At 43.0% G+C, this 21,528-nt stretch overlaps 1 protein-coding gene across 1 annotated transcript in view; it reads left to right on the top strand.

The window, feature by feature from the left end:
- slc7a5 (solute carrier family 7 member 5) overlaps nt 1-21,528 on the top strand; it is a 69,782-nt gene that overhangs the window by 30,067 nt on the left and 18,187 nt on the right. The window contains 3 exon segments of the mRNA XM_070898111.1: nt 16,927-17,032; nt 18,501-18,545; nt 20,305-20,435. Of these exon segments, the coding sequence (XP_070754212.1) occupies nt 16,927-17,032; nt 18,501-18,545; nt 20,305-20,435 (282 nt within the window).

The following is a 21,528-nucleotide window of genomic DNA, read 5'->3' as shown; positions in this document are numbered from 1 at the left end:
CGCAAAAAAAAAAGATATCACACTTGCCTGAGGTCGGCATTACTTGCCTCACTGCAGCCGCTACAACTTGGAATGTCAGCTTTCACAGGCGTTCCCACCAGGGGGCACTAGGGGTCGTACGGGAGTCAAAATCAAGCCAATTTCGCAACTAGGGGCGTTGCACACCGGCTTGCCTCTTCCGGGCAGTACTGTTCCACGCACCGTCGAAACCGAGCCCTAACAACCCCGGCAGGGCACTGGAAGCTGATCGCTTGCCCAGAAGAGCTCACCGCCGCTGTTGCCACCCCTCCAAGGCGAAAACAAAGGCAGACAGCACCGGAAAATCCAGCCCATTGTGTGCAACATTTTAATCAAACAATGTAAACACACTCTCTGGCACGTTAGCATTTCACTGAATGCTCTCATTGCAGTTAATATTTGCTTCCGATAAAGAAACAGAAAAGTGTTGACAATTTTATCAAAACAGCTGGTGATATGCGCAGCCTTCAGTCGCCTGAGGAAGAGAGTGTTCGAAGACCAGGCCCTCAAATCTGGCACCAAGCTAATGGTCTACAGGACTGTAGTGATACCCGCCCTCCTGTATGGCTCAAAGATGTGGACCATGTACAGTAGACACCTCAAATAGCTGGAGAAATACGACCAACGATGTCTCCCCAAGATCCTGCAAATCCCCTAGGAGAATAGATGCACCAACGTCCGTATTCTCGATCAGGCCAACATCCCCAGCATCGAAGCACTGACCACACTCGACTAGCTCCGTTGACCGGCCCACATCGTCTGCATGCCCAACGCGAAACTCCCAAAGCAAGTGCTCTACTCAGAACTCCTGCACGGCAAGCAATCCCCAGGTGGGCAGAGGAAATGTTTCGAGGACACCCTGAAAGCCTCCTTGATTATCAGCACCTGGGAATCCCTGGCCAAATTCCGCCCTGAGTGGAGGAAGGACATTCGGGAAGGTGCTGAGCGCCTCGAGTCTCATCGCGGAAAGCATGCAGAAAACAAGCGCAGACAGCGGAAGGAGCAGGCGGCAAACCAGACTCCCCACCCACCCTTTCCTTCAACGACTGTCTGTCCCACCTGTGACAGAGACTGTAGTTCCCATATTGCACTGTACAGTCACACCTGAGAGCTCACTTTTAGAGTGGGAAGCAAGACTTTCTCGATTTCGAGGGATTGCCGATAAAGATGATGATTTTTTTTACCAGGCTGCACCAGTGGCCTGGAGACTCGCTGGTAGCAGATATGAGCCGTACTGCATAACTTTGTTATCCAACAAGGAGTGACACTGCAGCAGGATGATGAGGCCAGTGGAACTTCAGGGCCTCAGGAAGAGGAGTCATAGCTGGTTTACTGGCTGGGATTGGTGTGAAACTCTTGTGATTGAGAATATTGTCCAGTAATTCTCGCAAGATGCCATTGAAAAACAGTGCTTGCATTGAAAACTCTCTCAGCACTTGAAAACTTTCTTTGGCCTTCCTCAACAAACAGTGTCTGCACTAAAGATGAATAAAAATATGAAAATTTAGTGATCTATCAAGTGCTCTAATTCTAATCACACTGCTTCCATTTGCTTACGTAATCTAAGGCTATGTCTAACTGGTCCCTGGGTGGGAAGAGCAACTGTGGTAGGTTGCTGTTGGGTGTTGTGGCACTGTAGGGATGGTGGTGGTATTGAACCTTTGGGTGTGGGGTCATGCGATGTCCAGTCATTGTTAGCAATATAGTGGCTGTCAGTGCCTGTCCAATCTCTGGCACTTCATTAATCACTTGAGGAGCCAGATGGTATGGTTAGATCTGAGGATATTCTGAGAGGAAGCTTTCTCGTCTGCCGCTTTTCTCGCTAGGTGCTAGGTATCTCAACTGGATGACCAATGATCTGCATTCAAGAAGTCCAGACGGTGGCTAAGCCAACAACTGTAGTAGCTCTTTCCAACCAATCATCAAGGTTATTCAACTCCAGCAGCAAAAAAACTTCTGTGGGAGCCCAAGATCTTGATTGTGAAAATCACATTAAGAGAGAATGTTGGTCTGCACCTGTACCTGCTGAGTTTTGGGGCTGCACTTGCAGATTGAAGTGAAGGTATAATTCTGTCCATTTTACTCTGCATTTGAATAAATCAGAATCCCTTATTACAATGATATCAGAGGCGCATTACTGCACATGATCCACCAGCTGCTTCTGGCTGCTGACACAGAAGCGAAGAATTTTGCATAGGCCTTTTATGCCTGGATTAAGTGTTGTCTGCAGGTAGGCTCAGTAGGGTACTTGCCAGAGAAATGAGGTGGCCTCTCAGCCTGGTCTACTCTTTGCGGTACACATCATGCTACTTGCTCCTCCAAACATGAATGGTGAATCACCTAGCCTTTCCAAAAATCTCTCCCTACAATCCCAGAAGTGCTAGGATCTGTGTTGGTGGAGTGTTTGATGCATGTTGCTGTGCCAGATATGTAATACCACTTGGTGTGTCCTGCAAGGACCATCAGCAGGTTGGGGCCTTCAAAGGAGCAACGTGGAGCATACCACTTCAAGGTACAGCGCGAGCCAGTTTAGGAGGGCAACGGCTGTGAAGAGGGCGACTGGACTGGATGTCACCAAGGTCCAAGCCACTGATTGGAGCGTGGGCAGGTACCGAAGGAGCGGCGAGGTCGGGGCAAAGGAGCAGCGAGAGATTGTCGAGCGACGTGATCGGGGCCCAGAAGAGGCAAGGGCCCGGGGCGGCACGGGGCCAGCCCACACTGCGATATGTGTGCGTACTAAGTTCGTGCAGCAGAGCTGGTCTCCAGGCGTCTTGGTTAATCCTTGCCACTGGACCAAGACCTAGCTCGGTCAAGCCCGTGTGGTGGCTAGTGTGCAACGGCCACCACACATTAAAAAAATCCACGCACAGGCATCTTCCACCTTTTCAATATGTAGTTCGGGACCTGGAATATTCGGTCCTTCGTTGAAACACCTGCGAACTCATCCTTTTATGGCGTGGAAGCAAATTATCTTCGATTCGAGTGACTGCCTATGATGATGATGATCCTCATGATCTTGGGAAGAACCTATATGAAGAGAAAATGAAGAATTGCAATAGACCCTCCATAAAATGCCCAGCAAAGAGAGGTAAGATCATGCATGATATTTTGTTCCTCATACTGCTGCTGAACAATGTTTGCACCTGCTGTGATGATTAAAATGATTCAAAGGAGGAAGCATAATAAACAGAGGACACTTGGTGGTTGGTGGCATCACAGCTCAAACTTGCCCTCCCTGTACACGCCACAGATTCGTGGGCTAAAAAGGGCCATGACCGCCTCCTTTTGTCTTAGTCCCCCTTGTGATTGTGTACTACATCCACCAGGGAGCACTCAGAATTTATGAATGTGTATGAGGATCCCAAACGCTTTACCTTTCTGCTTGAGGGCGTTGCAAAGTAGCATGTATGCTGATTATTGTGACCGTAATCTTTGATTGGAATTTTGAATGGTTGGTTGTGTGCCCTATTAGAATAATGCCCTACAGCTTTTGTGCAAAGTAGCAGGGTTGAGAAAAGGGACATAGGTCATAACTATGCTGTGCAGTTGCAGATTTAGATTTGTTCCATGCATTCTTTGAAGAAGTAATCATGCATATGATGTTGAGTACACTTAACTTTGGCACACCTGATGCCACTGAACAACTGCTGTTTGCCAACGACATTAACTTGCTCTGCAATCTTCACCCATCCATGTTGGAATTGTGATTTATCTGGAGGGTGGCCTTCAACTTCAAAGACAACTATCCTCCTTCATTCACCTCTGGTACCAGAACCTACAACTACTTGTCTGAAAAGGAGGAAGTTTTTTTCCACTGCTCACATTTTCAAAGCTAATAATATACATATATCCTCAAAGCAATGAAACTCCTTCTATACCCAGATTTATTTACGAAAATAGTCCACTCCCTTTTAGCGATGAACAACAGCCCTTTTATGAGCTGCTGCTTTCCAAAAATTGTGTTTCCCAGCCAATTGCCATATAGGCCTGCCTCCCTGCACAAACTTCCCCACATTGATTATATGAGAATCAAGGTGAGGAGCTTGCCTTGCAAAATTTGGTGGTTCTAGTCCTGCATTTAAAAATAGATCCTATTCACAAGATTCCTTTTTTCCAACGAAGGTTCTCTGCATCTGAATTGTAAAATTTGAAATATCCTCTGATGAATCTCATTAATAAACATGCTTTAGCTGTTGAGATCTGTAAACCTTCCTTTACAGTTGCCCATCAGGATCACTAATTTTGGAATGTTAATTACTGAGTGGCTGAATGTCCAGCCAAACTACAGGAGAAGTTGATGGTCACCCTTGTAGGGAAGGATTAACATTTTTATCTCTGGTTTGGCTGAGCACTTAGTCAGCTGCTAATCTCGTGATAGATTTTTCTTTTAAATTGTTCTAAATCATGAAGACATTGTTCCATCAGACTTTATGGTTGAATTGTTGAACCCATGCGGGACTATCGAGCATGTGATGTGTCGAGAATGGCAAATAATTGTAAAATTCAGACCATTATTAATCTACGCAGTGAATCACTTTTTTTGTTCTTGTCATTTTTTGTTGATACCTTTTCTATACCACATGTTTCTACCATTAAAGTTTGTTTGTTTTCATTTTTTTTAACAAAGGTTAATTTAGATTGGAATTGGCATTACAAACATTTACTTGACAGGTTTTCAATTGCAATTTTATTGTTTTTTTTCATGATCTCTCTCTCACCTAGTCATATTACTCCTGTATTCATTTTCCCTGAACTGTTAAATTTAGTGAGAGATTTTGCTATTTTGCAAAATTATAATATATTTGTTCCCATCGTATCTTTCAGTTGAAATTTCATGAGGCAAGAATAATGCTAGAAAATGGAGACTGTGATTCGGGGTCCATTTCTAGTCGTTTAATGGACACTGTATTGGTATCAGATTTGTTATGACCCTTAGAAACAGGCTGGCAGTTGTTCATCCCGGCCTTTTGTCTAATAAAACCATTGCAAAGTGTTTGTAAAGTTACAGAAAAATTAGAAATGCAATCTCCATTTAAAATACAGTGCAGGTATTGTTCTGGCAGAGTTTTCTCATAACCTCTGGCATGAACTTTGGGGGAGAGGAGATGAAATCTTTTGTTTACTGTGTTGAACTTGCGAATAGTTTGTACTTATAAAAGAAAATACAAACTGGGCTTCAATTAATTCTTTTAAAATGTGTTTACAGCAATTATGCCCATGTGACAGCAAGAAGTGCAACAGCTGAAGGACCCAGTGTTAAGTGACCCACTTTTTACACTGGAAACTTTTAGCGGCAACTAAGTAATAATGGACGGTTGTCTGTGCTTTGTCATAGAAGTTAGGATGCATCAGTCTGAAGGACAGGATCATCAGTAGATTCTTTCAGTTGGCCTGCTATCATTTTCCAATGAAGATTGAACTGAGTTGGTATTTGACAGCATTTCTAGCTGTATTTGGAAATTTTAGGAATCAACAGATTCACTTTTCTTCAGAATTGTTTTCTAAACAGTAAATTAAACATTTAAAGAAGCCTGATTTGTAAAAAATAAATCTTCATTGATGCTCACAAGACAAAGCAGCACTGATGTTCCTCATATTCAAGGGCTTCTAATGAGGGTTACACGATTGGGCAGAACATCCCCAAATTGAGTTTTTGAGCACTATACTGTCAATCAGTTTTGTATTTTTCAAGAGCAGTGTTTCTCAACACCTTTTAATGTAGAAAACATCCCAAGGTGCTTCACTGATTACAATTGGGAATGGACGCTATGCCAGAAATCAAGAGATGAGGAAATGGTGCTGAAGAGAAGGGTTTTGCGAAGATTTTTAAAGATGAAAGGAGAGGTTCAGGGAAAGTGTTCCAGAGAGTAGGACCAAAATGACAGAAAGCTCCAGCACCAATGATAGAGTGAAGGGAGAGGGGATGTATACAAGGCCTAAAGCAGAGTAGAGTGGTCAGGAGGGATTATAGGGCTGGAGGAGCTTGCAGAGGTAGACTAGATTGAGAGTGAATGCAGAATGGGACATGAATAGTGATGTTTAAGACAAGTTAGAGCTTATAAAGGAAGTGGAGGCCAGCGATTAGAGCATTAAAGTAGTTGAATCTAGAAGTGACAATGATAAGTCTAAGGGTTTCACCGGAGGAGGGGCTGACATTATGGCGGAGACGGGCAATATTGCAGAGTTGGAAGTGAGCAATCTTGCTTATAAATAGGATGTGTGGTTTAAATCCCAGCTTGGGATCGAGCATGGAGCAAATTCAGTGGCTCAGTGAGAGAGAGAGAGTGAATGGTCAGGGATGAGGCTGGAGGCATTGACAAGAGAGCAGAGCTTATGTTGGAAGCTTCAGTGTTGAGCTGGTGGAAGCTGTGCTCAATGGGATTTGATGTTAGAGAAACAAACTGACAACACAGAGACAGCTGATGGGTCAAGGGAAGTGGTGGAGAGGCAGACTTGTGTACCATCAGCATAGATCATGAATGCTAACTCTGCTTCAGTGATCTCATTTTGTACAACAGTTTGATCTGATATGACTGAATTGAATTTGATACTGTTTACTGTAATTCAACTTAGTAAGCCAGGAGAGTGGCTAGGTTAGAGGTTGAAAGGCTTCAAAATTAATTCTGCTTCTTGAAGTTTGCAATGGGTCAGTGAAAGTGGGTGTATTGTAATTCCAGGGCCTATTGAATGCATTCCAATGTCATGTACTGCACTGTACTTTATACACAACTGACCTTTTTTGAAGTCTTTGTGCAGACTCATAAAATAATGCATGTTTCGTACATTTAGTCTTTTTTATTGGCGGGCCAGTGATTTTCCAGCTGTTCAATAACTTAATTTTTGAATAAAAGGAAAACACTACAAATGCAAGAAATAGGAATTTTAACAAAGAAAATGCTGGAAATATACAGCATCTGTAAAGAGAAAAGATAAGTTTTACATTTTGTGTCTGAACCCTTTAACAGAACTAGTATTATTTTGTCCCTGGGTTGAGGTTTTTAAGAACATAAGAAATAGGAGCAGGAGTAGGCTGCCTGGCCCCTCGAACCTGCTCCGCCATTTAATAAGATCATGGCTAATCTGATCATGGACTCAGCTCCACTTTCCTGCCCGCTCCCCATGACCCTTTAATCCCTTATCGCTCAAAAATGTGTCTATCTCCACCTTAAATATATTCAATGACCCACCCTCCACAGCTCTCTGGGGCAGAGAATTCCATAGATTTACAACTCTCTTGAGAAGAAATAATTCCTCCTCATCTCAGTTTTAAATGGGTGGCCCCTTATTCTGAGATGATGTCCTCTAGTTATAGTTTCCTCTATGTGGAAATATCTTCTCTGCATCCACCTTGTCAAGCCCCCTCATGATCTTATATGTTTCAATAGGATCACCTCTCATTCTTCTGAACTCCAATGTGTATAGGCCCAGCCTACTCAACCTATCTTCATAAATCAACCCCCTCATTTCTGGAATCAACCTAGTGAAACTTCTCTGAACAGGCTCCAATGCAAGTATATTCTTCCTTAAATACGGAGACCAAAACTGTACACACTACTGTAGGTGTGGCCTCACCAATACCCTGTTCAGTTGTAGCAGGACTTCTCTGCTTTTATACTCTCTCCCTTGCAATAAAAACCAACATTCCATTTGCCTTCCTGATTACTTGCAGTACCTGCATACTAACTTTTTGTGTTTCATGCACAAGGATCCCCAGGTCCCTCTACTGCAGCAATTTTTCTCTAAATTATAATTATTTTTTCTGCCAAAGTGGATAACCTCACATTTTCCCACATTATACTCCCATCTGCCAAATTTTTTGCCAACTCACTTAGCCTGTCTAAATCCCTTTGCAGATTTTTTGTGTCCTCCTCACAATTTGCTTTCCCACCCATCTTTGTATCATCAGCAAACTTGGCTACATTACACTCAGTCCCTTCATCCACGTCACTAATATAGATTGTAAATAGTTGAGGACTCAGCATCGATGCCTGCGGCACCCCACTAGCTACTGTTTGGCAACCGGAAAATATCCATTTATCCCGACTCTATGATTTCTGATAGTTAGCCAATCATCTATCCATGCTAATATATTACCCCCGACCCCGTGAACTTTTATCTTGTGCAGTAACCTTTTATGTGGCACCTTATCGAACGCCTTTGGGAAATCCAAATACACCGCATCCACTGGTTTCCCCCTTATCCACCCTGTTCATTACATCCTCAAAGAACTCCAACAAATTTGTTAAACATGATTTCCCTTTCATAAATCCATGCTGACTCTGCTTGACTGACTTATACTTTTCCAAATGTCCTGCTACTGCTTCCTGAATAATGGACTCCAGCATTTTCCCAACGACAGATGTTAGGCTAATTGGTCTATAGTTTCTTGCTTTTTATCTGCCTCCTTTTTTTTTACTGTATTATTCTGTCCAATGGATTGAAAGCATAAGTGTGGGGATTGTTTAAAAATTTGCTGATCACTTTTGTTGCTGATGCGAGATCTGGAATGATAAATGCATGCTTAATATCTCATTGACTGGCTCGGACTCTTCTGAACAGTCATTATTTCCAATTTTAGAAGGCAACAGAAGGTTATTTTAAATAATGTTACAGTAATAATAATCCAAATGTAGAGTAAAGCTCCATAGTAAATGTTAAGCAACCAGCTCTCAGATTGAACGGACTTTTCCAAGTCTTGAAATGTCATTACTATTGAAAGAATGCAAATGAATGTTTTTAGGAGTTTATTTGATAATTATAACAGCGACTCTTAAAATGTCTATCTTGAAGAAAATTAGCAGCCAATTTAAATGGGCTGTGAATCATTTGTCCTTATGAAAAGCTTGGGAAACCAGAGAAATTATAATGGTGAGGGTATCTCAACAGCACAACAGACCACAGCATGCTTCATGTGTTCAGTAAAACTTCAGGATAAATGCTATTAAACAATATTCTTTTCATGTCACAATCATTTGTACATGGGAAAGTGTGGCACTCACCATTTTTAACACTCATGAGTAGGATCAATTGAGGGCTTACTCGGCAATCCTCATGTAGAATTTACCCCAGTCTTTGTAATTTTGTATTTATTTAATACAGTCTGTTAATTTAAATTAATTCGAATTGCTGGATAATTAATTTCTTGGATTAAAATGATTTTGAAATATCAGTAGACTATACAAGGGAATGTTTTTAAATCAAAACCCACTTGGTTCCTCAATTATTGGTGTTCCTTCCACTTCTCCTCTGATGCCATCTCACTATCCCAAGAATAAGTTAGTTTTATAGGTACCGATTTCAAAGGCATCTCCATTGTAAGCATTTTAGCCCAATACAGTGGTTTTCCTGTTCCCATTTAAGTAATTGTTGAGACATGTGGGAATCCAATTAGGTCGACTCTGATCTGATGCATTAAACAAAGTAAAATCCGTCGAGTCATGTCTACTTACGTTCCTGTTTGTCTTGTGCGTCGGTGTGACAAAGGTGCCTTAAGCAATACCACCTCACACGCCAGCCAAGTTATACTGCCTTAGAATGTCTTAGCTGTTTGAGAATTCATACTGCCACTTGAGTTTTGGTGAAAACTTTAAATTTACAGCTTGGGTAGAATGGTTAATCTCACACCTGTAGTGGGGGTAGGTTCCAATCTGCATCATGACATGGATTGGATTTGGGGGTGGGGTGGGGGTGGCGGGGAAGATCTAGTTCGCTTCAGCTGTTGTCCTACCGTCAGTGCAGCACTGCTTCAGCATTGAGATAGTTGTTTTGTGTGGCTGCCAGTGATAATGCAGCAACAGAATAAATGTGATCTGGCTGCTCTTTGCAGATTTTCATGCCGAATTGTGTATAATCTTAAAACTGTGCAGGGATCCTCTTTGTGCAGACTCATGAACTAATGCATATTAGTTTGAGCATTAGATTGATAGCCAGACAAACTTTGCTCATGAGTTTGTCTCCTGGAAAACGTTATAGGATGAATGTGACTAACTGCTACCAACTCTATAAAAGCTTGCAGAAGAGTTGTGATCATGTCACTGACAAGTAAACTGAAATATAAGGGGGAATTTTAATTGCCAGTGGTTTTTGGGTGCCAGTGTGCGTGGCAGGTGGCACAGCCACCCGACGTCATCTGTGTGAGATCCGAAGGATTTTAAACTGCTGCGCTGCATTAGCATTTGATTGGCAGGTTGCCTACTTGATCACATCAGTGACAGGGAGCACATGTTTGTTGGGCAGGATTTCATGTGAGCTTCCCGATTGTTGTAAAATGTGAATGCATGGGAGGTGACATTTGCATCGCTGAAATTTGTCTCTGGCGTCGCTGAAAACATCTGGATTAAAAGCAAATCTTTAGGTCCTCGGATACATCATGGATGTCCTCGTTGAGGAAGTGAGGGCATGGAGGGATGTCTTATTTCTATCTGATGGAAAGAAGCTGTCAAACAGATCTTACAGCAGGCTTGGAAAGAGGTGGCAGTGGTAGTTCTCGGAGCATACCCCCCCCCCGCCCCGCCCCAGGACCTGGATTTGATGCAGGAAATGCTTCAATCACTGACCAGAGCAACAAGGGTGAGTACAGGTCTTTATATCTCCATTTCTCTATGTGGAAACAACATTTCCACCCCTCCCTAAGCATTGTGAACACTCCCTGCATTACATCCTCTCCACCAACCACAAGTGGATACTGCACCACCTCTCCTCTTTCCAATCATACACTCGCTTTTGCTTGCTGCTTTCACAACAGGCAGTAATAGCATCCTGTTCCCACCTGGTAGCAAATGCCGAACGATGATCTGTTGTGATGGCTGCTTTTCTTCACAGTCCAACCATTTTCTTTCCATTGAACAGCTCTCTACCCTACTTGCAACTTGCTTCTTCTCCCTCTCAGCATACACACTATGTGAAGGAGCCCCACACAAATGGACGTCCCTTTTCAACAGCCACTGACTATCTCTCACTCTCTTTGTGGGACAAATTGGTTCACAATGCAAGGACGATCAGATCTTACACAGATGAAGCAGGCAGCTGTGGAGATTATAATAAGGCCATCAGAACAAAGAGCATCAGAGATAGTGAGGGTGAGGTGGGGGGTGACACTGAGCAGGGCGTCTGCCTATTAGTTGTACCCTTGCATTGACCTCAAGCAATCCTACATTCAAGCAGCTTAACAACTTAGTGCTGCAGAGTGAAGCCGCTATCATCTGCTACTATCTCGACTATCAGTGCACGTTAACTCTTGTCCCTTCCCCCTTTCTCTAGCTTTTTCTCAGCAGCTGGATCCTGTAGAAGAGAATTTGAAGGAGGACAATCCTCTGGAATATGCTTCATCCCTCCAAATCACTAGCAGAGATTGGCACCTCGAGTGCTTTGAAGAGTTATGTAAGAGGGGTACAACACTTGGTGAAGCACTCAGCATGCGTGAGCAGGAACAGGGAGTAGTGGAGAGGGCAGCCCAGGAGATAGCTTGTGGAGGGCAACCTTGGCTCCAAGCTCTGTGGAGGACAAAGATGCTAAATTCAGATGTTCAGCCTTTAAAAGAAAGCTCTTTTCAGCACATGTGCAATTATACAATGGCTTGGAAAGGATTTGGCATACTGTGTCTTTAAGTTTGGAGGACTCTGTGTGGCATTCTATCATAGGGCCTCAGCACTCTGCAGTCTATCGTGAAGCATGTCATCAGCTCTATGGACTCTGCAGCCAGGCCCTCATACCAGGAGTCTGTTTCAACAGGTTTTGCAGCTTTGTTGGAAGTTCAACCTGCTGTTATTCAAACTCTTGGCTCCAACATCTGCATCACTTTGGATAGGCTGGTGGACTACATGGATAGGGGCTTTAAATGCTTCATTGATCTCCTGAAGTCTGCTCTTTTTCAGATCAGTGGGAATGATGAGCAGCAGCCCCATGGCAGAGAGGTGTACATGTTGCCCCCTCCCAAGAAGTCGGCACGTCTGCTCTCTCACCACCCCCTCAACCAATGACCAGTGTCAGAAAGTCAGCTGGGCTAGATTGCCCTGGCAGTAGCCGAGCCCTCTAAAACCCGAGCTCCTAAAGGTCACCGATTGGGAGTAACTCTGGGAGCTCACTTGAGCAATGGCAGCGATCCACCAGCTATGCTGAAGCCACTGAGGGAGTCCCTCATAGGATTAGTAAAAAAACATTGAAGAAAGATGCTATGGGTTGGCACATGGGTGACAAATGATGTTACCTATTGTTTTAGCCATGAAATAATTCACTTTTTCTAATTTTGCATTTGTTCTGCACTGTGGTTTCATAGCAGGTTATGAATGCAATGTCAGGTTACCATATCGGGAAAATGGAGTTGAGGTAGAAGATCAGCCGTGATCATATTGAATGGTGGAGCAGGCTCGAGGAGCCCTATGGCCTACTCCTACTCCCATTTCTTATGTTCTTGTAGATGATACAGTTTTGCAGTAATGCAGACTTAATGATGTGTAACTTTTGAATGCCAGTATCATCACCTTTTTTAAAAAAAAACACATTAAGGGGCAAGACGATAGTAATTGTTCTGTCTAGGAAATGTTTGTTAGTGCATCAACACTGATGCTTAACCCAGATGTGATTTCAGCTCCAGAGTGTTCGTGCTTCAAACTATGCTGCTATTTGCTTTTTCATTTTTTTCCCCCTTTATGAACAACTTAGTTTAATCTCTTCCCATGGCTTCTTTCTATTGGTCTAGTTTTTTTGAAGTCCAGATATTTCTGTCCCTGGTTTTCTTGGCTCTGCGTTGATTGCAGTGGCTCATGCTGACAAAGGGGTATTTTTGTACTTGGCTGCCAAAGTGAGCCACTTAAAATAACTGGCCTGGACTCGACTGAAGCCTGATTACAGTAAATCCTCCCTTCCTCGTGAGAAAGACGACTCTGGTGATGTACCCCTAGCTCTTCACTACAGACAAAAGATGTTTTGAAAACAAACCATCAGCAATAGGACAGATAGTTCAAGCCTCACAGCTCTGATACTGTTGCATAAATGTCAAACAAATAACATTGTACACAGCCTTTCACCATCAGGATTCACACATGAATTGCCATTTGGGTGAGCTACCAGAGGATGATACTGCTGCCTGTAAAGTCAACTAACACCTTTAAGAAAGGGGATGGGAAAAGGAGAGCATTTTGGGTGGGACGAGGGAAGGACGATAAAAAAATAAATACATAAAGGCACCTGCAATTTAGCACATAACTTGATTCAAAAGTAGTGCTGCATTGAGACTGCCTTGTTACTCGTCAGTAAATTCAAAGTACGGTTAAATGAAAAATTTATATTTTAAATATTTTATGATATTTTAATTGATTAGCTTGTGTTACAACAGTGTTTTTATTGTTAATGTCATTTGAAATATCTAGTTGCTCGAGCTTATCAGTGTACTAAAAGCGAGGTTGTAAAATGTCAAATTAATTATCTGTACCAGCTGACTTCCAGAGCCATTGCTAACAGTGAGTCAGAGGATGTGTTGGTTCTTTTATATATTTAATTTTTTATCACTTTTTTTTAAAAAGCACAAAATAGTAGCCACGATGTTCCAGGTTAAAGATAAGTATCTGGAATTTTGGGCCATGGAGGAGAGGTGGGGGCCATGGAGGAGAGGTGGGGGCCATGGAGGAGAGGTGGGGGCCATGGAGGAGAGGTGGGGGCCATGGAGGAGAGGTGGGGGTCATGGGGTTGAACAAAATTGGGGAGGCCTGGAGTTTGGCAGAACTGGCGGTTGAAGGATGATGATGGAGGAGCTGAGTTCTTTCAGTATGAGAGATGGTCTGGTCTTTGTCAGCATGATGTTGAGGGTGCTAAAGTTAGTAGCAAGGGGCTCAATTTTGGCCAGGAGTTACTCTGTTTTTTTTGGAGTAACTTGATTTTTCTGGCGTATCTTAAAAATCCCCATTTTGCACATTCAGTTTGCGCCGGTGTAAGTGAGTTCGTTATGATTTTTTTTTGTTTTGTTTTTTTTCTCAAAAGGGGGCGTTACCAGCCACCCTATGTCAGTTTTGGCCATTTAGGCAACTTTGGCCAGCTAATAGTTACTCCAAATCTACTTAGGCCAGCGGGAGCGATTGGCATCAGGATTCAACACAGCATATGTATTCCACGGGGCGAGAAGCTGGGTTGCAAATGAAACGGGGGGTAGGGGAGGGGGGGGTGGTGGAGAGGAGGAGAGCGAGTGAACGCGGCATCTGTGGGGATAGAGAGGGAGAGGCTGGGTCGATTGCCAAATTTCAGCACTACTGCGCATGCGCAGACAGCACGACCTGTCTACAATGAGCATGTGCAGACGTCCCGGCACTGTTTTCAGCACAGGATGCTGGCTCCACCCCCGACTCGACTGGCCACGCTGTGCGACGACCGGGGAGAGGCCGGACAGCGGCCAAAGTGGGGAGGAATTTTTTCGGCGCACTTCTGAACGGAGAAGAGCGGTGCATCTCCGGTAAGTGCACCGAAAAAAAAGGGTGGGCCAAATTTGAGCCCACTAAGAGGATGGTCCTGCAGTTTCCCTGTAATGTGTGGGAAGATTTTGAGGCCTCCTGCCCGGCAGAAATGGGGGGGGGGGGCGGAATAGCGTCCCGAAAATGGTGGGATATGACTTACCATCTCCGTCCTGTCGATGGCATGGCCACGCTATATTCCCAAGGGTCGACCACTGAGTAGTCGGAGCAACTGCCTGAGTCAGATGGTAGGCCCTTTTAATATCAATCGTGGCTTTCGAAAGAGAATTGGATAAGTACCTGAAGAAAATACATTTGCAAGGCTACAGGGAAAGGGCGGGGTGAGTGGGGCTAACTGTGTATCATGCACAATGCACAGCGTCCAGCTGAAGAGTAATTTACCAGAAAGGTATGTTTTTATTATCCAGTTTTGTGGGCAGCAGTGCTGCTCTGGGCTCCTCACAAACAACCTGGGCCCCTGCCACATTGGATCAAACCACCTCCCTCCCACCCCGACCTACCTCTTTCTGGGCCTGGAATTTGGCTGGACTGCCCTAGGATACTCATTTAACATCTGCAGTCTGCCAGCCCTATGTTAATGCAGCCCTTCTGCTTCATGGGCTGGCCGCTCCTAAACCATAGAGAAGATCTACCCTGTGGTATGGGTCCAGTGGTTTTGCAGCACTGGGAGGGAGGCTATCCAGCTTAGTAACAAGATGAGGGGAGGGGATCATCAGCTTTGACAGCATCATACCATGGTTGCTATCCTTTGGCGGTGCCAATACTTCCATTTCCTGTACGTTATCTGGATCCTTTGCAAATACTCTGGCAAGAGAGCCCTGCCTCTTGTTTCCTTGACGCACTGAGTCATGTTGTACTGGTGGAAAGAAGTGATAGCGTAGGTTCAAGTCAGTTAAGCCTACAGGATGAATGCATTGCTGTGAAATCTTTGCTATGCTACATTGAAATGCTACAGGACCTGCTCAGAGTAACAGGTGGAGTAAGATGACCAACTGTGGATTGCGACTACAATGGCAAACTCTGATGAACTAGGCAGCAGTTAAGCTGTTAACATTTGTAGAATTACCAAAATTATTTAATTGTAAGATTTTTCTTTTCTGGTGGTGAATTGCAGTAGCCTTGTTTGCAAGTTTTAAATATAGTAACATAGGGCCCAAGTTTCCACACGATAAAAAACGGGCGCCCCTCCGAGCTGGGCACCCGTTTTTCGCGCCTAAAACGGCGCCTAAAAAAAAAATCGCGATTCTGGAGCGTTCTGCAGCTCCTTGTCTGCCTGGCGCGGCGCCCAGGGGGGCGGAGCCTACACTCGCGCCGATTTTGTAAGTGGGAGGGAGCGGGTACTATTTAAATTAGTTTTTTTTCTGACGGCAACGCTGCGCGTGCGCATTGGAGCGTTCGCGCATGCTCAGTGTGAAAAAAACATTGGCACTCGGCCATTTTTGTAGTTCTTTGTAGCTGTTTAATTTTTGAACATTTTTTTAATAAAAGCACATTGCCATCAGCACTTGCAGCCTTCTCACTGTTCTCCCCCCCGGCGGGAAAGAACGGGCGCCTCCTCTCTTTCCCCCCCCCCCCCCCCCCCCCCGCGGGAAGAACGGGCGCCTCCTACCCCCCCCCCCCCCCCCCCCTTGTGGGAAGAACGGGCGCCTCCTCTCCCTCTTTCCCCCCCCCCCCCCCCCCCCCCGCCCTTGCGGGCAAAACGGGCGCCTCAGGCTGACTGTAGCATTCTCCGTGCCTGAAGCACTTTCACGCAGGTAGGAAGATAGTTTATTTAATCTTTACTTTGCTTATAAATGTTTATTCAGGTTGGATTTATTTGTATAATATTTGTAGAAGTATAAATAAGGATTTATTGTAGAATTTAATGAGTTCCCTTCCCCCCCCCGCCCCCCCCCCCACCTCGTTCTGGACGCCTAATTTGTAAGCTGCGCCTGATTTTTTTTAATGTGTAGAACAGGTTTTTTCAGTTCTACAAAAATCTTCACTTGCTCCATTCTAACTTAGTTTGGAGTACGTTTTCACTGTGGAAACTTTGAAATCAGGCGTCAGTGGCTGGACACGCCCCCTTTTGAAGAAAAAATTCTGTTCCAAAGTAGAACTGTTCTCCCTGACTAGAACTGCAGAAAAAAAAATGTGGAGAATTGCGATTTCTAAGATAGTCCGTTCTCCACCAGTTGCTCCTAAAAATCAGGCGCAAATCATGTGGAAACTTGGGCCCATATGTGTCTTGTGAAATTCCTCTGTGGGATACTAGCATATGAATGATTAATATGCCCATCTCAAATTCCTCTCTGCTGTTTCAGCAGAGATGTTAATCTATTAAAATAAATGCCTCCCCTAAAATAATAGAGGAATTTCAGGTGATCGTGATCATTATTTCTTAAACAGAATTATTTTTTCTTAACTATGTCGTTCAAAAGTAATCTTGGGCTCTTTTTGTTCCATCCAGGAGACACTCCATATTTGAAACCTGAGCGGGCCTTTGAAGGGACAACCACAGATGTGGGAAAAGCAGTGTTGGCAGTGTACAGTGGCCTCTTTGCATATGGTGGCTGGTAAGGCAGACTACTGTTTGATGTTTTTAATTAGCCTCACATTAACTTAAATAACCTGTATGCACAAATATCATTGTGCTCCGACAGATTTACTGCACTGAGATTACATGTAATATCTCAACATTTCCTACTAATCATTTAGTATCCCAAACTGGTATAATGAATGGAAAGTAATGGCAAGTTTCCAATCTCAAAATTTTTAAAAAGCATCTTTCATAAAAGCACTAAAAAGTGAATTTTATACTTGTGGCTTAAAACCTTTTATAGGGATCATTTTATTGAGCATGGCTTGAAATTGCTACTGTATTCAAATAGGTATTGCGATGGAAATATGAAGATTACGAAAGGATTGACAAAAATTAATCCAGGAAATTGCAGTGAAGGGTTCAAATTTTAGTCAGGAATTTTGGAGGAATAGAAGTCAGACAATTTCACCCAGGCTACTGCAGTTATAAGATTAGTTAACAGGAAAGCAATTCAAGAAGATGTAATGGATCAGTTTGAAAGAATGTTAGCCACATTTCTGGAGAAAAGGCATTGAAGGATTAAAAATAAGTTTAATCTTTGAAAAAGATTGTGCTATTTTGGTTTAGTAACCTTTTCAAGTTGCTAAAAATTCTTGTTATCAGATTTAATATCCATTTTAGGGGCTTGATCCCTAGTTCTCTGTAATTCTCTTCCTGGTATGTAAAAGGGAACATTTTATAATTCTGATGTAGAGCTTCATATGCCGGGAGTACATATCAAGAGTTCAGGCACAGAGGTCAGTGGGTCCGAAAGGATATTTCATCCAAAATTCAAGCCTTAGGTGAATCAAAAAATCTGAAGTATAGAAAAAGTATTGTGAACAATATCTTTCCCATGAGCTGGTAAGAACACAGTTGTGAGTACTGAGTATTTAATGCAGTATTTCCATTAATTTTAATCAGCCCACTCAAATGCTGTTGTGATCTCACCTTGCTTTCAATGGCGACTTTCAGGAAGCCCAGAAAACCAGTGGATGCGACATGAAACTTGAAACTGTTTTGAAATATCACTCCAATTGAACAGTTACCATTTGTGAAGAGGCAGCCCATCTCTCCCAAGGTGGTTTGTGCACAATCAGCCTGACGTGGGTTGGAGCTGGCTTTCTGGCGCTCTCGCATTTTTGCCAGGCTTAACCCCCTCCCCACCAGCACTCAAATCCACAGTCTCCTCCAGGTTCAAATTCATCTGTTAACTCGGTTTAACTCTCCGCAGATGTTGCCTGACCTAGCATTTTCAGTTTTTTATTTTGTCGGTAAAGGTGCTCCCCAAAACATTGCTACTCTTGTTCTTTTTGGTTGTAGCTGTGGTAGGCGCTGTTGAAATAACCTTGGGAGTGTAAATTTGTAAAATCTACCCTATTGTGCTCTCAATTTTGTTTTAGATTTTATCTCCGCAGAACTGTATTTGATGAATTTTAATGAAACTTTTCTATTCATTGTAGGAATTACTTGAATTTTGTCACAGAAGAAATGATCGAGCCATTTAAGTGAGTACAGCAACATTTCTGTGTTAAAAATCATGACGCCCTTCAGCCGCATTAAATTTTAGGTTAAGCTGTTGCTCACCTCCTCACTGGAGCGAGCCTTTGACTTAGTGGTAGCATTCCTGTCTCGGAATCAGAAGGTGCAGGGTTCGAACCCCACTCCAGACAGTCCAGGCGAGCGGAGGCGGAACTCCGGCTTTGAATTCTGTGTTGACATCTAGTGGGATACTTGTGTCCGATGGGTGTGGGTGATGCCTCCCCTCCCCTCCCCTCCCCTCCCCTCCCCTCCCCTCCCCTCCCCTCCCCTCCCCTCCCTCCCATCGTATCAACTATGGGAGCCTATAAAACCCTCCTGTCGTATAGGACTAACCACCCTATCGGCTGATATAAAAATGGTTACGGCCATGGAAGGAGTATTCATGTCAGACTGTTAATCAGCCTGCGAATCCTTCCACTACTTCACACTGTTCTCCAAGAGTAGAACAAGAAGATATGAAATTATGATGATGACTGTCTCTTGCCAGTCAAAGTCGAACTTAAAGTCTGAGCTTTGTTTCACAGTCAAAAATCATTAGTTGAGAGGGAACAGAATTGACATTTAAAGTAGAATTACAATGTTACCGTACATGTTTAACAGGAGTTGTGACTAAGTTCAGTGCCAGTCAATTTGTTCACAAGATTAATCTGCTCAAGGACTAATTGTTGTCACAACCAGCCCATGCTTGAAAAACTGCAAATTGGTCTTCTTCAAGTACACATCCAATTGCCTTTTGATAGTTCCTATGGAACCTGATCCCACCACCCTTTCAGGTAGTATGTTTGAGATCTTAATCCTCTTTGGAAAAAATGTCTCATTTTCCCTCTTGTTCTTTTGCCAATTATTTTAAATCTATGACCTTTGGTTACTGATCCACTTGCCAGAGGAAACAGTTTCTCCATACTTGCTCCATCAAGAACCCTCATAATTTTGAATACCTCTATTGGGTCACCCTTTCGGTCTGCTCAAGAGAACAATCCCAGCTTCTCCATTCTTTTTTCGTAACTGCAGCCTCTCATCTCTGGTATTATCCTGGTAAACCTCCTTGATACCCTCTCCAAGGCCTTCACATCCTTCCTATAATGTGGTGCTCAGAATTGTACACAATACTCCAGCTGAGGCTAAACCAGAAATTTATAAATGTTAAGCATAACTTTCTTGTTTATGTATTCAATGGCCCTATTCACAAAGCCAATTACAGCTTCGATATATTTGTACTTATAAATCAGTGATGTTTGTAGACATTGTAAAAGTTCCTCCAGCTCCCCAGCCTATTATTGACTTGTACCACCGCAACCTTTTCAGTTTAACGGATTGTGAAAATGCAGATTAGCTACCAAAAATGATAATTGGCTGTAAATCTATTGAGTAAAGGCAGCTAGCGTTGTCTTAATCTCAAAGCTCAAATTAAATAACATTCCTCCAACAAAAAGAGCTCAATATTTCTGTCTGCTACAAAACTGTACTGGGCATTTGTGTGTGGGTCCACTGCTTGTAAATGTAATTCCTGAATGTTAAAGTTTCAGAACTTTACCTTGTGTAATTTAGTGCAATACAAACTGCACTGTTGAATATTACACACCTGTGCTTCATAAGTGTGCCATGAAAACTGTAAAATAATTGATGTTTACCTGTTGCTCTAAAAAGATCAATATGATTTTCATGAAAATGTGAAATATTTTGTTGTACCACTCTTCCCATCGGTAATCTTTCTTTGTTCCTCAGGAATTTGCCTCGTGCTATTATCATCTCCCTGCCCATAGTGACAGTTGTGTATGTGTTGACCAACCTGGCGTATTTTACTACCCTATCTCCTGAGTTAATGCTGCAATCAGATGCTGTGGCTGTGGTAAGTTGTTACAAATAAATGAGCATGAAGCAATCCATTACTTCTTAAACATGATTGCAGTGATATATATATATATATATATATATACTTAAATAGTGATACTTTATTTTGCAAGTAAAATCAGAAGCTCCACACATAGCTATTAGGATTAATTGTGTTCTTTTAATTGTGAATTGTCAAGGTTTTGTCATGTCTGTCTGGCCAGAAAATAAGAATCCCGGAGTGTGGTTGAGTGTGTATCTATTGCATGAGGCAAAAGTCGCATCTCCCTTTCTTGCTCCACCAGAAACTGTTCTGTTCTTCCTGCTCCGAATTTGGGAGTGCCAGGAACTGACATCCTGCCCAAATTGGTCGCAGAAGACTAATCCTGAGCATGGCTTCAAATCTTGCAAAATTGGGGCTTGGATATGTTTGGCTATTTTTATGTGCCTTACTTTCCATACCTGCCACTTTTATTTAAATCTGCATTTTGATTCATTGTGCATATCCTGTCAGTTGTCCTCCACAAGAATAGCATAATCTGGGCTGGAGATATCTCCATAATTAGTTGGATTATGTGATCTATAGACACTTGAATGCAAAGCTGAGTTTCTATTCCAGTATTTGGCATTTACTTTCGAGATTCTGCTGTAAGGAGATTTAGTATCTGTACCCACGTCAGATGAAATTGTTGTTTCCTTCTTGCATGGGTCAAAGAACATTGTTGGAAGCATACATGGTAAGGTCTGTCTGTTAGCTGTACTCTTAATTTTTCAACCTGTTCATTTACCCACACTGAACAGAGTTCTGTTGATAAAACAAACTGGTACTCAAAATCAAAAAAGTCTTAAAACATTTTGGTTCTCAACTGCCCAAATAAGACCCTCTTTGAAGTGAAGAGTTGAACATACAGTTGAACAAAATCTAAAATACGCTTTTTCACATCAGCGTTTTATGTTGGACGAGCAGAGACCTGCAATACATTTGCGGCCAATTTAGTATCCTTTTTGCAACTGTACTTTTTTAGACTGTTATCATCTCCTTCATCTATAGAATCAACACTGATGTCCTCTCTCCCACACTCTCACTCCCCCTCCCTTCCGCCTTCTCACCCTATCCCC

This window comes from Pristiophorus japonicus, chromosome 13 (assembly GCF_044704955.1).
Source record: "Pristiophorus japonicus isolate sPriJap1 chromosome 13, sPriJap1.hap1, whole genome shotgun sequence".
Taxonomy (NCBI): Eukaryota; Metazoa; Chordata; class Chondrichthyes; family Pristiophoridae; genus Pristiophorus; species Pristiophorus japonicus.
This window is presented reverse-complemented; position numbering and strand designations above follow the sequence as displayed.